General features: G+C 36.5%; 1 protein-coding gene across 1 annotated transcript in view; it reads right to left on the minus strand.

Moving 5' to 3' along the window:
* LOC107549438 (partitioning defective 3 homolog B-like) overlaps nucleotides 1–15,519 on the minus strand; it is a 186,380-nt gene that overhangs the window by 100,098 nt on the left and 70,763 nt on the right. Inside the window, exons 6-10 of the mRNA XM_016230506.1 lie at nucleotides 13,551–13,637; nucleotides 12,049–12,174; nucleotides 8,472–8,905; nucleotides 5,921–6,060; nucleotides 5,474–5,599 (exon numbers count right to left, since the gene is read on the minus strand). Of these exons, the coding sequence (XP_016085992.1) occupies nucleotides 5,474–5,599; nucleotides 5,921–6,060; nucleotides 8,472–8,905; nucleotides 12,049–12,174; nucleotides 13,551–13,637 (913 nt within the window). The remainder of the gene's footprint in view (nucleotides 1–5,473; nucleotides 5,600–5,920; nucleotides 6,061–8,471; nucleotides 8,906–12,048; nucleotides 12,175–13,550; nucleotides 13,638–15,519) is intronic.

The raw sequence follows: 15,519 nt of genomic DNA on the forward strand, positions 1-15,519 counted from the left end.
CAACAATGCCGGTGTTGCGGTGAATTCAGTTCCCCTGTTTCCCCTTCGGCGCGCATGCTGACCCTATACAGTCTATGATGCTGACAAATAATCCTGACTCACAGCCTGCAAGTACATTTTCATATTTAAAGGATTTGGCACTGATGATTCAAACACGAGTTTTGAGCAGTGTAGAGTAGCGCTTGTTTTTAGTCGTTTCTCTGATCACAAATGCAGACCTGGTTTTATGTTTACGCGGCGCGGCGCGATGCAACGCAACGCGTAAAAAGACGGTATAAGTCATTATAATCAGTAATTTATGAAAGCGAAAAAAAATTCTTTTTGGTCTTCCAAAAGAGGACACAACTAGAAATCAGTGGTTAAGTTGTATTTACAACACTGTTCCAGAACACTTCAAACCAAATATTCAGATGTGTGCAGCACATTTTATGGAGGACTGTTTCCTGATCCTGGGAGAGTAGACTACAATGCCGGCTGTTTTGACTCACAGACTGTAAGTACATTTATATTTAAAGGATTTGCCACTGATGATTCAAACACGAGTTTTGAGCAGTGTAGAGTAGCGCTTGTTTTTAGTCGTTTCTCTGATCACAAATGCAGACCTGGTTTTATGTTTACGCGGCGCGGCGCGATGCAACGCAACGCGTAAAAAGACGGTATAAGTCATTATAATCAGTAATCCCCACAGGATGCAACAAATGCCTCGTTTATAATGGGTTTTATTGGTTTTGTTTCGTCATGCCGGGAAACGGCATCACAGTATAGTAAGGGGCGTAACATTTCAGTCACACGCTTAAGGAATTCGGCCAATCTCAACGCACTGGATAGCTGGCCAATCAGAGCCCACCTCGCTTTTCAGAACGATGAGCTTTGTAAAAATCGACACGTTTCAGAAAGGCGGGGCATAGAGAAGAAACAATAATGTACAGTATGTGAAAAATAATGTGTTTTTTTAACCTTAAACCGCATAAACACATTTCATTACACCAAATAAACAAAATAATGTTATTTTTTAGCAACGTCATATGACCCCTTTAAGGGATCTAAAATATGGTCAAGCAGAATAAGGCATTAATATGTGCTTTATACATGCTAGTAATATGCATGCTAATCAGCAACTAGTTAATAGTGAGAACTGGTCCTTAAAATACAATGTTACCATTTTTTTCAAACCAAAGTTTGACTTTTTCATTATATAAACATTGTGTTTTTTAGATATAATTTGAGGTACTGTTAATTACCTCATCGTTATGCCCTGATGTTTGACAGTGGTCTTACCAGTTCTCTGGGCAAAAACTCCTCTTGTCTTCCAACTACCAGAGACACGGTTTCTCCCAGTTTGGTGCTCCGCAGCATAGCCACCAGTTCCTCTTGTGTGCGTCCTGTGATGTCCACTCCATTTACCTAGAGAAAGAGAGAAAGCTATTGCCTGTAACTGCCAAAACGGAGAGCAAAATTTCCATTTACACAGAGATGGAAAACATGTCAGTGTCAATTCCATCTCATGGCCAGGTGCAATACAAGACAGACAATTGGCCTAATTATGTCAAAGATGCATTAAGCTTTCTGAAACAATATCTTTAAATTGCATTTAAAACAATAACTTTTAATTGCATGACTGGTGGGCGAGGAATAGCATAATTTAATGTCCTATAAATAAACTGTGATTTCGCATTTTCCAGATTGTGCTCTCATGATTGCATTGACGCAGGATGCATGTAATACCTCCAGGATACGGTCTCCAGACTTGAGCCGTCCATCTTTAACAGCAGCTCCGCGGGGCAGGATGCTCTTGACCATAATGGGTCCTGGACCATGAAGGGACAAGTCTCTGGTTACCACGGTGAATCCAAGGCCCTCCGTACCTGCAGACAGAGGAAGGCCAGAAATATTAAGCATGTATTTAATGACCCAGTGAACCAGAAAGCCTGAACTGAACATATTTTTCCCTGCTGTATGATGTAAAATAAATAACATTCTTCTAAGGTTCCAGTCATAGACAAAGTGTGTTTGCATTTACACCCACAGTTCACACTCACTGTAGTACCAAATAAAATTGAGATCTTTTTAAGACGTGTTGAAAAACTATGTAATTGTTCCACTAAAATCCCTTCCACAATGTCCTGAAGACTTGCTAACATTCTAAGGCTCAATTTTCAGCAAGGAATATTGCCTTGGATTTCACCTCAATACTATTCATACCAAGTGAATTGATCATTTTCGTCATGCCATGAGAAAATGTAGCAAACTTAAATGTATTATGTCTTATGTGTATTATGTATTATATATTTTTTTTTGCAATGAATATTCAACTTTTTTTTTTATTAAGAGGTTTGTAGCATTGGAAGTTTTTCATTTTAATTTTCAAGATTTTTTTTATTTGAATATTTGTCGAAGACAACTGCCAATGAAAATTCAATTTAAAGGTTTGGCAAAGAAAACTGCCAATGAAAGTTCCATTTAAAAGGCTTCTCAAAATTAAAATGTGAATATTTGAATTCAAATTTTGTCACTATGAATTTTTGAATTACGGATTTGTTTAAAAGTCTGTAACTGACATGAAAGAAACCATAAAACATGAAAGTACGTTGTCCAATATTATTGCATTAATTTTCAATATCTACTCCTAGTACATTTCATTAGAAATTTACTTCATTGTCAATAGAGTGTCACTATTATCACTGAAATCTGGCTTAGAAATTACTGACTACCAATATGGGTTTTTCAATAGCGGATACTGATGTCTGGAGAGCAAGATGGTGAAAATGATGCAAAGAATATATACATCTATATACGTGTATGTATATATAATGTATATATAACATTTAATGAGAGCATACAAGCACCAGCTACCCGTTATGACCCTCATAGATCTTTACAGACTGTATCCAGCTTATCCGATCCAAGATCAGGTCAAAAGGTCAGTGGTAGGCTGATGATAGCTTTCAAGCACTCTGGATTGATAACCTGTGTTTAAACTGTCGATTTCTCTGCAGAGGTTCGAACACCTCTGTTTCCAACCCTGCACGTTGATAAATGTTTCCTTATGGGGATTAGACAGCTCTGCACTTTAATTTCACACGTGAACACATCTACAGGAGACTAGAGATGCAGAGAGCAGGATACAGGATGAAGAGAGAGAGAGAGAAAGAGAAAGAGAGAGAGACTGTGTGAAAGAGGAGCGATAGAATCAATGACAAAGGGTGTGGTCTGAAAAAAACTGATTAGAGAATCGACACGTTTCAGAAAGGCGGGGCATAGAGAAGAAACAATAATGTACAGTATGTGAAAAATAATGTGTTTTTTTAACCTTAAACCGCATAAACACATTTCATTACACCAAATAAACAAAATAATGTTATTTTTTAGCAACGTCATATGACCCCTTTAAGGGATCTAAAATATGGTCAAGCAGAATAAGGCATTATGGCCTTTCGCACCGCTTTAGTTCCAGAACTAAATGTACAGTACTGAAGTACTGGGACGATTTTGCACAAACTATTTCCCAGTACCATTTAAAGGGTTGCATTCGCACCGACAGTGTGTACTAAGACTTTTTCATTATATAAACATTGTGTTTTTTAGATATAATTTGAGGTACTGTTAATTACCTCATCGTTATGCCCTGATGTTTGACAGTGGTCTTACCAGTTCTCTGGGCAAAAACTCCTCTTGTCTTCCAACTACCAGAGACACGGTTTCTCCCAGTTTGGTGCTCCGCAGCATAGCCACCAGTTCCTCTTGTGTGCGTCCTGTGATGTCCACTCCATTTACCTAGAGAAAGAGAGAAAGCTATTGCCTGTAACTGCCAAAACGGAGAGCAAAATTTCCATTTACACAGAGATGGAAAACATGTCAGTGTCAATTCCATCTCATGGCCAGGTGCAATACAAGACAGACAATTGGCCTAATTATGTCAAAGATGCATTAAGCTTTCTGAAACAATATCTTTAAATTGCATTTAAAACAATAACTTTTAATTGCATGACTGGTGGGCGAGGAATAGCATAATTTAATGTCCTATAAATAAACTGTGATTTCGCATTTTCCAGATTGTGCTCTCATGATTGCATTGACGCAGGATGCATGTAATACCTCCAGGATACGGTCTCCAGACTTGAGCCGTCCATCTTTAACAGCAGCTCCGCGGGGCAGGATGCTCTTGACCATAATGGGTCCTGGACCATGAAGGGACAAGTCTCTGGTTACCACGGTGAATCCAAGGCCCTCCGTACCTGCAGACAGAGGAAGGCCAGAAATATTAAGCATGTATTTAATGACCCAGTGACCCAGTGAACCTGAACTGAACATATTTTTCCCTGCTGTATGATGTAAAATAAATAACATTCTTCTAAGGTTCCAGTCATACAGTCATAGTGTTTGCATTTACACCCACAGTTCACACTCACTGTAGTACCAAATAAAATTGAGATCTTTTTAAGACGTGTTGAAAAACTATGTAATTGTTCCACTAAAATCCCTTCCACAATGTCCTGAAGACTTGCTAACATTCTAAGGCTCAATTTTCAGCAAGGAATATTGCCTTGGATTTCACCTCAATACTATTCATACCAAGTGAATTGATCATTTTCGTCATGCCATGAGAAAATGTAGCAAACTTAAATGTATTATGTCTTATGTGTATTATGTATTATATATTTTTTTTTGCAATGAATATTCAACTTTTTTTTTTATTAAGAGGTTTGTAGCATTGGAAGTTTTTCATTTTAATTTTCAAGATTTTTTTTATTTGAATATTTGTCGAAGACAACTGCCAATGAAAATTCAATTTAAAGGTTTGGCAAAGAAAACTGCCAATGAAAGTTCCATTTAAAAGGCTTCTCAAAATTAAAATGTGAATATTTGAATTCAAATTTTGTCACTATGAATTTTTGAATTACGGATTTGTTTAAAAGTCTGTAACTGACATGAAAGAAACCATAAAACATGAAAGTACGTTGTCCAATATTATTGCATTAATTTTCAATATCTACTCCTAGTACATTTCATTAGAAATTTACTTCTGGCCAATCAGAGCCCACCTCGCTTTTCAGAACGATGAGCTTTGTAAAAATCGACACGTTTCAGAAAGGCGGGGCATAGAGAAGAAACAATAATGTACAGTATGTGAAAAATAATGTGTTTTTTTAACCTTAAACCGCATAAACACATTTCATTACACCAAATAAACAAAATAATGTTATTTTTTAGCAACGTCATATGACCCCTTTAAGGGATCTAAAATATGGTCAAGCAGAATAAGGCATTAATATGTGCTTTATACATGCTAGTAATATGCATGCTAATCAGCAACTAGTTAATAGTGAGAACTGGTCCTTAAAATACAATGTTACCATTTTTTTCAAACCAAAGTTTTACTTTTTCATTATATAAACATTGTGTTTTTTAGATATAATTTGAGGTACTGTTAATTACCTCATCGTTATGCCCTGATGTTTGACAATGGTCTTACCAGTTCTCTGGGCAAAAACTCCTCTTGTCTTCCAACTACCAGAGACACGGTTTCTCCCAGTTTGGTGCTCCGCAGCATAGCCACCAGTTCCTCTTGTGTGCGTCCTGTGATGTCCACTCCATTTACCTAGAGAAAGAGAGAAAGCTATTGCCTGTAACTGCCAAAACGGAGAGCAAAATTTCCATTTACACAGAGATGGAAAACATGTCAGTGTCAATTCCATCTCATGGCCAGGTGCAATACAAGACAGACAATTGGCCTAATTATGTCAAAGATGCATTAAGCTTTCTGAAACAATATCTTTAAATTGCATTTAAAACAATAACTTTTAATTGCATGACTGGTGGGCGAGGAATAGCATAATTTAATGTCCTATAAATAAACTGTGATTTCGCATTTTCCAGATTGTGCTCTCATGATTGCATTGACGCAGGATGCATGTAATACCTCCAGGATACGGTCTCCAGACTTGAGCCGTCCATCTTTAACAGCAGCTCCGCGGGGCAGGATGCTCTTGACCATAATGGGTCCTGGACCATGAAGGGACAAGTCTCTGGTTACCACGGTGAATCCAAGGCCCTCCGTACCTGCAGACAGAGGAAGGCCAGAAATATTAAGCATGTATTTAATGACCCAGTGAACCAGAAAGCCTGAACTGAACATATTTTTCCCTGCTGTATGATGTAAAATAAATAACATTCTTCTAAGGTTCCAGTCATAGACAAAGTGTGTTTGCATTTACACCCACAGTTCACACTCACTGTAGTACCAAATAAAATTGAGATCTTTTTAAGACGTGTTGAAAAACTATGTAATTGTTCCACTAAAATCCCTTCCACAATGTCCTGAAGACTTGCTAACATTCTAAGGCTCAATTTTCAGCAAGGAATATTGCCTTGGATTTCACCTCAATACTATTCATACCAAGTGAATTGATCATTTTCGTCATGCCATGAGAAAATGTAGCAAACTTAAATGTATTATGTCTTATGTGTATTATGTATTATATATTTTTTTTTGCAATGAATATTCAACTTTTTTTTTTATTAAGAGGTTTGTAGCATTGGAAGTTTTTCTTTATTTTTTTTATTTGAATATTTGTCGAAGACAACTGCCAATGAAAATTCAATTTAAAGGTTTGGCAAAGAAAACTGCCAATGAAAGTTCCATTTAAAAGGCTTCTCAAAATTAAAATGTGAATATTTGAATTCAAATTTTGTCACTATGAATTTTTGAATTACGGATTTGTTTAAAAGTCTGTAACTGACATGAAAGAAACCATAAAACATGAAAGTACGTTGTCCAATATTATTGCATTAATTTTCAATATCTACTCCTAGTACATTTCATTAGAAATTTACTTCATTGTCAATAGAGTGTCACTATTATCACTGAAATCTGGCTTAGAAATTACTGACTACCAATATGGGTTTTTCAATAGCGGATACTGATGTCTGGAGAGCAAGATGGTGAAAATGATGCAAAGAATATATACATCTATATACGTGTATGTATATATAATGTATATATAACATTTAATGAGAGCATACAAGCACCAGCTACCCGTTATGACCCTCATAGATCTTTACAGACTGTATCCAGCTTATCCGATCCAAGATCAGGTCAAAAGGTCAGTGGTAGGCTGATGATAGCTTTCAAGCACTCTGGATTGATAACCTGTGTTTAAACTGTCGATTTCTCTGCAGAGGTTCGAACACCTCTGTTTCCAACCCTGCACGTTGATAAATGTTTCCTTATGGGGATTAGACAGCTCTGCACTTTAATTTCACACGTGAACACATCTACAGGAGACTAGAGATGCAGAGAGCAGGATACAGGATGAAGAGAGAGAGAGAGAAAGAGAAAGAGAGAGAGACTGTGTGAAAGAGGAGCGATAGAATCAATGACAAAGGGTGTGGTCTGAAAAAAACTGATTAGAGGAAGTGGAAGCTGAAAAGAGATGGAAGAGTGAATCTCACAGAAATATGTCAGGGTCACATTTCATCCAAAAATCAAGAGGAGAAAAAACTTATAATTTTATATTTAAATGCATAAATATTAATATTTAGTTATTTTTATATTTATTTCATACGAATTTGTTTTGTATATTTATTGCATACATACTAATATTTAGTTATAGTTATATTTATTGTATACATATTATTTGTTTTAATATTCATTGCATTATATTTATTACATTAAAAGCTATATTTATGTTTAGAATTTATTGCATAAATATTAATATTTTATGATTTTTATATTAAGAAAATAAATATTCCAGTTCTTATTACTGTTAAGACTATACTACTACTAAATACTTTTTATACAAACTTTTTATTCATTCATTCATTCATTCGTTTGTTTGCTTGTTTATTATTTATTTATTTATTGTTTGTAAAATTTGCATAAATTAAAAGCAGTAAATTAAAATTACAATTAAAATATTAAAAGCCCATTTATTCAGAAACGCAGTAAGAGAAGAAAGAAAAAAGAGGCTAAGAAAGTGATTCTCTCGCGAGTCTCTCATCCACAGGGACACGTGTGATTACTGAAGTCGAGAATTGCTCTGTTTCTCTCTCACACACACTTGAGAGAGAGATGTCATAAAGGATAGCGGCCAATCCAGCATAGTAAAGATGGCAAATGATGAAATCTCGAGTCCCAGAAGAGCACCTGACATTAAAGTTTTAAACAATAGCAGCTGTCAATCAGCTGAGAGGAGCGATACAGACAAAGAGGACAGAAAATAAGGAAGACGTTGCTATGCAGCAGTTTTGACAGGGCTCACGATGGCACCTTGTGGTCAACTGGATGGAGTTTCCACTATTCAAGCTTGAAATCAACATGAAATGACCTTCGCAACCCATTTTACTTGCATAATGTGGCATATTTTTGAGTGAAAAAATTATACAGAAAGAATTATTGTTAGAACTTTTTTAATTCAATGGGCTCAATTTTGAGTTGAACCCATTCAATTTTGAGTTCTCATTCAGCTTACCTTTCTTCAAATCGATCTTCATTTTCTTCCCAGGCTTTTTGTTGATCATATTAACTAGTGTGCCAAGGGCGGGGGTCTTTTTGGGGGTGGGGCTCTCACTGTGATCTTTCAGGGTCGGTGACGTGCTGACCGGAGGAGAAGACGTGGCTCTGCGATGATCTGTTTCAATGGGGGTGTGTCTTGCAGGCTGAATCTCCTCCTCCTTTTGGGGCGGGGTTTGTGAGGCAGGAGGCTCTGGAGATGGTGTAGATGTATTGCTTTTGAGTTTATGAACCAAGAAAGGACTCTTGACTTTAGGGACCACAGGGTTTGGTTCAGTGTTGTTGAAAAGCTGCCCAATGAGGCTCTTCTCATATTGGAGCCTGTTGGCGACAGGAAGCACCTCCAAACGCATGGTGGGTAAAGACATGGCTTGGCGAAACACCTCTTGAGACCTGAAACATTGAGAGCGAAAGCTTGTCGTACTGTTCTGTAATGCATATTTGTAGATAACATGAATACAAAGATATTCAGTGCTTCAAAGACTCAACAGCCTCCTTCATTAGCACCATTCAAGAGCCTTTTCCCTCAAGGACTTCCAGTGGGAATAACTTATCAGCACTTCCATCTTACTACATAAGAACTACGTGGAATTTACCTATAGGCTAGTGTTATTGTGTTAAAATTGCAAGCCAAGAAAGGTAGTGCATTTCAGCTTTTACAGGTAGTTCACAATAAGATTGTTAAGATGCGTTTAGAAAATAGATGGAAAATAAATGGACATTCAATAGAGTGAGTTGACTTCAACATGAGTAAAATAATATTTTTTTATCAATAACGTAAATTCTGAAGATTAATTCAAGGTTTTACAAACATTGTACAAATTCGTTCAGCTTGTATTTTACAAATCAGACCCACTGTAACATGCAAGTTATCGATTTTAATGCTGCTAAAACGGCTAATTTATTAATACTGATAGGCAAAATAAACAATATAAACAATTCAGTTTTTTGCCCAACTATATGGTGTTTACTGGTACCAAACAATATACTGATCAAAGATTGTTATATATGCGAAATAATGGCATGTTAATATGGAATTTAAATGGACTGATGCCAAATTTCATATAACACAATTGAAACTGATGCAGTTTCTGATTAGTTGTCCCTCACGGTCCTATTTTCATTTGCATAAAATTAAATATGGCACTATGCTAACTACGTTCAATTGATGTGTGGCCAATGACTTCTAATCCAGTCTGGCTTCGGTATCTGACCTATATTTTATAAAAACATACAAAATGGATAGCATAACTAACCACAGAAGTCATGTGACAAAGGATACAATTCAAGTTGTGTTAAATGTGTTGAACATAATTTTTGGTGGTGCTGTGGTAAAAGGTTTTACCACAGTTAAGTGTCTTGTTCAAAATGATGTAAAACTCCCTTAGGCATGGTTAAAATAAATAAATAAAGATCACTGGAATTAAAAGGAAATTCAATAGGGTGAATTTCCATTTCATGCTGACATCAATCTTAGTAAAATCACTGGGACTGAATCTCTCCATTTCTTAAAGCTGCAGTCCGTAAGTTTTGCCTCTTTGTCGCCATCTCGGTTTGAAAACCTGCAATTGCAGCTATGTGCGTAATTATCTTCCTTGCGTGGGTTGTGCAGCGGCACAGCTCCAGCGCGGATTAATCTAATGTTTTGAGGAGTATGTGTGGCAGTCAGTCACAGCACCGGTGTGGATATTGTACTTTGCACTCACAGATTCTCGCCTACGTCTTGGAATATATGACCCAAATAAGCATCTTCACCGGATATTGTCATCTGAACAAGTAAGTAACAAGTCTGCCATGTTTGTTCTGACTAACTGAGGAAAAAAGCATTACAATAAATCATGCTACGAATAGTTTCATAAACTCACAATCCTTTCTGGATTACAATCCGCCATCAAAATGATATATTTCATTATTCCAGCTGCTGTGAGAAAAGGCTATAAACGATCGGCCACCTGCAGGATCCTCACATGCGATAGCCTAGTAGCCGGGACATCTTCTTTATGTTTACAGACGTGACGTAATGATGCAGCAGCATGCTCGAATTTCCAGCGAAAACCTACCCGTACCACTCAAATTAGAAAACATTATTATAAGATGACCGTTGTGAATCGGGCTAAAGTAAGGCGATAGTTTCGAACACTTGCTGGTTATGTACTTGCTCAAATATTGATTTCAGATCATTTTTAACCAAAAAAAAGTTACGGACTGCAGCTTTAACTGTTCGTAAAATCAATAATATAAATTCTGACGCTTAATTTGAGTTTTTACAAACAATATACACACAGATTTGTTCAGCTTGTATTTCACAAACCAGGCTCTCAAGTTAAACAGAATAGCGCTTTTAATGTCGACGATAGACTTGATCGGTGTCGCGTCATAGCTATGTGGGCGGAGTCAGCGTGGGGGAAAACAGTCCTTTCCCCCTCATTGGAAAAGCATGGTGTTGACTCAGAATGGCCTACATAAAATCATTTCTGCCGCTCGACAGAGCAACATACGTATAAAAACTCAGCCGTATTGGGTCGGACTGTCCGTACGGTATCTGTGATTGGACAAACGACCCAACGGAATGGCCAGAGGTGTCATTTCCCGACATTTTTTGTTACATAATTGAACAAGAGACAGCTTACTACAAGCCTATAGGAGACGGCTTGTGAAAGTAAACATTTGTCGTTTTGTTTTGCTCAATTTAAATTAAGTGATCAAGACTTGAGTAAAAGCCTATCGTACTTTCTTATTGATATATTAAAAATATTTTTAACATTGACAAGACAAGTAACATTAAGGTCCACTTTATGTGGAATTTAATGGGCTTTAGTCAGGATAGATGCGAAATTAAATTTTTCAGAAATTATGAAATTTTTACTTTTCAAAACATGACAAATCGAATCACAATTTAGATTCTGAGCTATCCATTTATAACATTTTAAAACAGTTATCAACATCAATATGAAACTAAAAACTTACAAACATACAGTACACAATTAAAGGCTAACATTACTAAGACTAGATATCAGAGATATTATGTTGCATTGAATGTGATGAGCACACTTTTCGGAGTTCAGTTCAGGGCACTGCAGAAGTCAAATTGACTTGCTTGACTGAAGTCTTTTTTCGTTTCTGCTTCAAAATCTTTAACTCTCGTAACCATTTCTTCAACTCTTCCTCTAATAGTGCCACTTCGTTTAATCTATCGCCCTTTTGAAGGCTGTCCGATACCACTAAAGCCACTTAATAGGGCAATTCCACACTCGTGGCAAGAGCAAACCATTCTCTTTTGTTGTGTTAGTCATAGCACTGAAACTCTGCAGAAAAGTGAGGAAAATGAGAGAGGATGGATAGATAAAAAGGTTTGGTACGATTGTGTTTGCACGTTATAAGCAAGTAGGACAGAGATCAATCGCATGAAAGCAAAAACAACACAAAAATGGATAATGAAAGAAGAGAATGAAGTGGAGAGAAAGAGAGCGGATGGATGATTAGTAATCCACATGACAACAATGAAAGTGTGACGGATGGAAGAGTCAGACACTCACTGAGCAAAGGATTTGTCTATTAACTCGGTGTCATTGATCTGCACGATGCACTCGTCCTCTTCAAAGACCCCCTCTTGTTCGGAGCGGCTGTTCTTCTCGATGGCTCGGATATTTAGACCCAGAGTCCTGATGACACAAGCAACGAACAGATTTCAGACAGGGAAGGGCATTCAGAAAATAACTGAAGATATCAACTGTACATAAGAAGCAGAATTCCAACTGAAAATAACTTATATAAACGTCTATAGTTTTGTTAGTACAATAAATAAAATGGTGCTGGAACTGTGGCCAAGTGGTTTGCTTGTTCTCCAAATGCAGTGAGAGGTTACATACATATACATTATATAAAGTAATATAATTAAAAAAGTTATAAAGCATAATTGTAATAAAATGTAATTAAATTAAATATCTAAAAATGGAAAAACAGAAAAAAGTAAATGCTAAAAGTATATTAAGTATAAAAAATATATGGAATATGGTATATGACACACCAGGAAAAAGTTATTTACTTTTTTTAATGATTTTAATGAAAATATCAGATATATTCTAGAAACTTTCTCTGAAATGTCTCTCGATATTAGAGGCATCAGCATCTTTCTGTTTTGAGAACTGACCTGGTCAGGCAACCGTTTCAATTATCAAGATTTTATTTGCTGTTACTTCCTTTAAGACTTTAGGGTTTCCTTTGGGTCTTACACACCCTAAAGAGTAGTTCACCAGGCCACCACACAGGTTTGCCCACCTACAGAGAGAGGATCTATTTCAATCCGGAGCTCAACAGGGTGCAGAGGCCTCAACAACAGGAAGCTTGTCATCGTCTACCCAGGGAGGACTTCCTGTCATGCAACATGTGTGTGTCCTTGCCCTGAGAACTTAACTTTTGACCTACTCATGTAGTCTGAAAGAGCCATTCTCCTAGCTACTTCCTGTAAGTGTTTGAGTGCGTGTCTATGGGCAAATATGAATGGGACACTGTTGACTTATAACATTGAAATTACAAAAGTGAAACTACTAAGTAATCCAAGCATTCCACAGATAGCGTTTATAATTGTGAAATAAGATGATGCTAGTCCTTTATAGAGTAAAATATATTTATTTTATTCACATTTACTTAAGTTAGACTAATGGTCAATTAATATTGTTTTATATAATTGCCAATGCTGAAGAAAATGCTAAAAAAAAATTATTTTTTTTATCATAAATAAAACACTCAAAGTGAGAAAACATTTAAAAAAAGGTCAACTTAATTATAGTAATTGAGAAATGGTCAGCTAGCATTGTTTTATATAATGATAAAAAAAATTTTTTAAAAAGAGTCAATACTCGAGAATCAAAAGGGAGAATTTGTATAACAGTGCACCTCATGGTCCATTATCAGGCAAATGTGTGAAGACACCATGAATCTCTGTCTCTCTCTCTCTCTCTGAGTGTGTGTGTGTGTGTGTGTGTGTGTGCGTGTGTGTGTGTGTGTCTGTGTGTGTGTGCGCGCGCGCGCGCTTTACCTTCCACTCAGTGAGGAGCTGTATGATATGACTTTGATGCCCAGAGGTCTGAGGTCTCCAGAAATATCCACCGTCCGTGTTAGACTGCTGCAGAAAAAAAGCACAATGGTCACGATGGTTAGCTACATTTTTCTTGACAGAAAAAAGGAAAATGACTTCCACAAACTGAAAAATATATTTTGGAAGTGGAAACTTTCAGCGGAACGCAATTACATTAGCAGAACAACAGTCACATGTCAAAATGACAAGCCAAAAAACCATTACTGTGGGAAGTGTCTTCGATATCAATGGAGTGCTCCTCCTGTCACCTGCATCATTTCCTCACGGACGGACAGACGGACAGATAGAGCGATAGATAGAGCGATAGAGCGATAGATAGATAGATAGATAGATAGATAGATAGATAGATAGATAGATAGATAGATAGATAGATAGATAGATAGATAGATAGATAGATAGATAGATGATAGCATTGAACCAACATCCGCATCAATGTACTTGCATAGAGTATGTTTCTGGCCTAAAGCAGTCAATGCATTTCAGACACAAACCCACAGACAAAAGCATTCACAAAAGTATTCACCAGCTACGTCTGTCAACACACACTGAAAATCCATTTGCTGTTTATGTCCTGTGGGACAACATTAATGATCAAACAAATGAGTCAGAAGCCAGCAGAGACACTGCCATTCAGAGTGTCTGAGATGAGAGCCAAAGGCAAAAGTGCCTACCTGCATCTCTCAGCACAATAAAGACAGAATGGAGGAGAGGAGAAGATGAGAGACAGAGGGGGATGTGAGCGCTTCCATCTTTGTCAGAAATCTTTTTTTTAATTTCTGGAAGATTCAGATAAGCTAGACAAATTGCAGTTACTTACTAACTAAAACCTTTTTATTTGATTTATTTTACCTATTTTAACTTATTATGGATGGATGATAGACCCTTTTATTTATTTTACAAATTTAATTTAATTTTAAACTATTTTTATTTTAAATTATTTCATTTTATTTTATTTTTTGTGGTGTTTTCTAATGTTTAGGGATGCGCCGATCCGATATTCATATCGGATATCGGCTCCGATAGTGCCATTTTTCTCGGATCGGGTATCGGTCAGAGAGAGCCGATCCAAATCCGATTTTTTTTTTCTCGATTGTGTGAATTATTCTGTGTTACTTCTGAAGCCATACGATAGCTTAATGTGAGCTACATATGAATATTTAAGTCCTTACATTAAAGTTCACACAAACTCTTTTCTCCGCTGTGGCTGTCAGTCATTCGTTCAGCCTTTAACGTTAAACCCTGGTCGCGTTCGTTTACAGCAGTCAGCTCAGTAAGCTATCTCCAAGATCATTCTGTGTTCCCATTATACTTGATTTGTAAATACATGTCTATGATTTTGCAAAAAGTACTTTATCTTCTTGCCGGAGTTTAATGTTGTTTTGTTACTTGCTACCGGGTGTCTGTGAGAACAAAACACGGGCGTAGAAAAGACTATAAATAGTTTTTAACGTGCCAGACAGACAGACAGACAGACAGACAGACAGACAGACAGAATTTCAGTCTGACGAGTAAACCAAAAAATATACTAGCCAATGGCGATTCAATTGCCAAGGTGTCCATTGAGGGTTGACTGTATAAAAACAGTTCGTGCTGCACTGTTTTTGTTTTGTCCTATCGTATCATATGTTGTTGCCTTATTAAAAAATATGCTATACATTTAAAAGAAATGTATTTAAATTTTATAGTATATACTTATATATAAATACATTCATGAATGTTTTTAATGAATGGATTTTATAATAATACAAATATCAATGTGTAACATTTTACCATATTTAGTGCAACACTTTTATTTGTTCCCCAAAAAAAAAATGTTTTCACTAAATGTTTGGATTTCTAAAATTATTGTGCACTGATTTTTCTAGAATAACTTTTGCTGCCGAATTATCCACTAACCTAGTTTATGATA

The sequence above is a fragment of the Sinocyclocheilus grahami genome, unplaced genomic scaffold (assembly GCF_001515645.1).
Source record: "Sinocyclocheilus grahami isolate Dianchi unplaced genomic scaffold, SAMN03320097.WGS_v1.1 scaffold372.1, whole genome shotgun sequence".
In the NCBI taxonomy this organism is placed as follows: domain Eukaryota; kingdom Metazoa; phylum Chordata; class Actinopteri; order Cypriniformes; family Cyprinidae; genus Sinocyclocheilus; species Sinocyclocheilus grahami.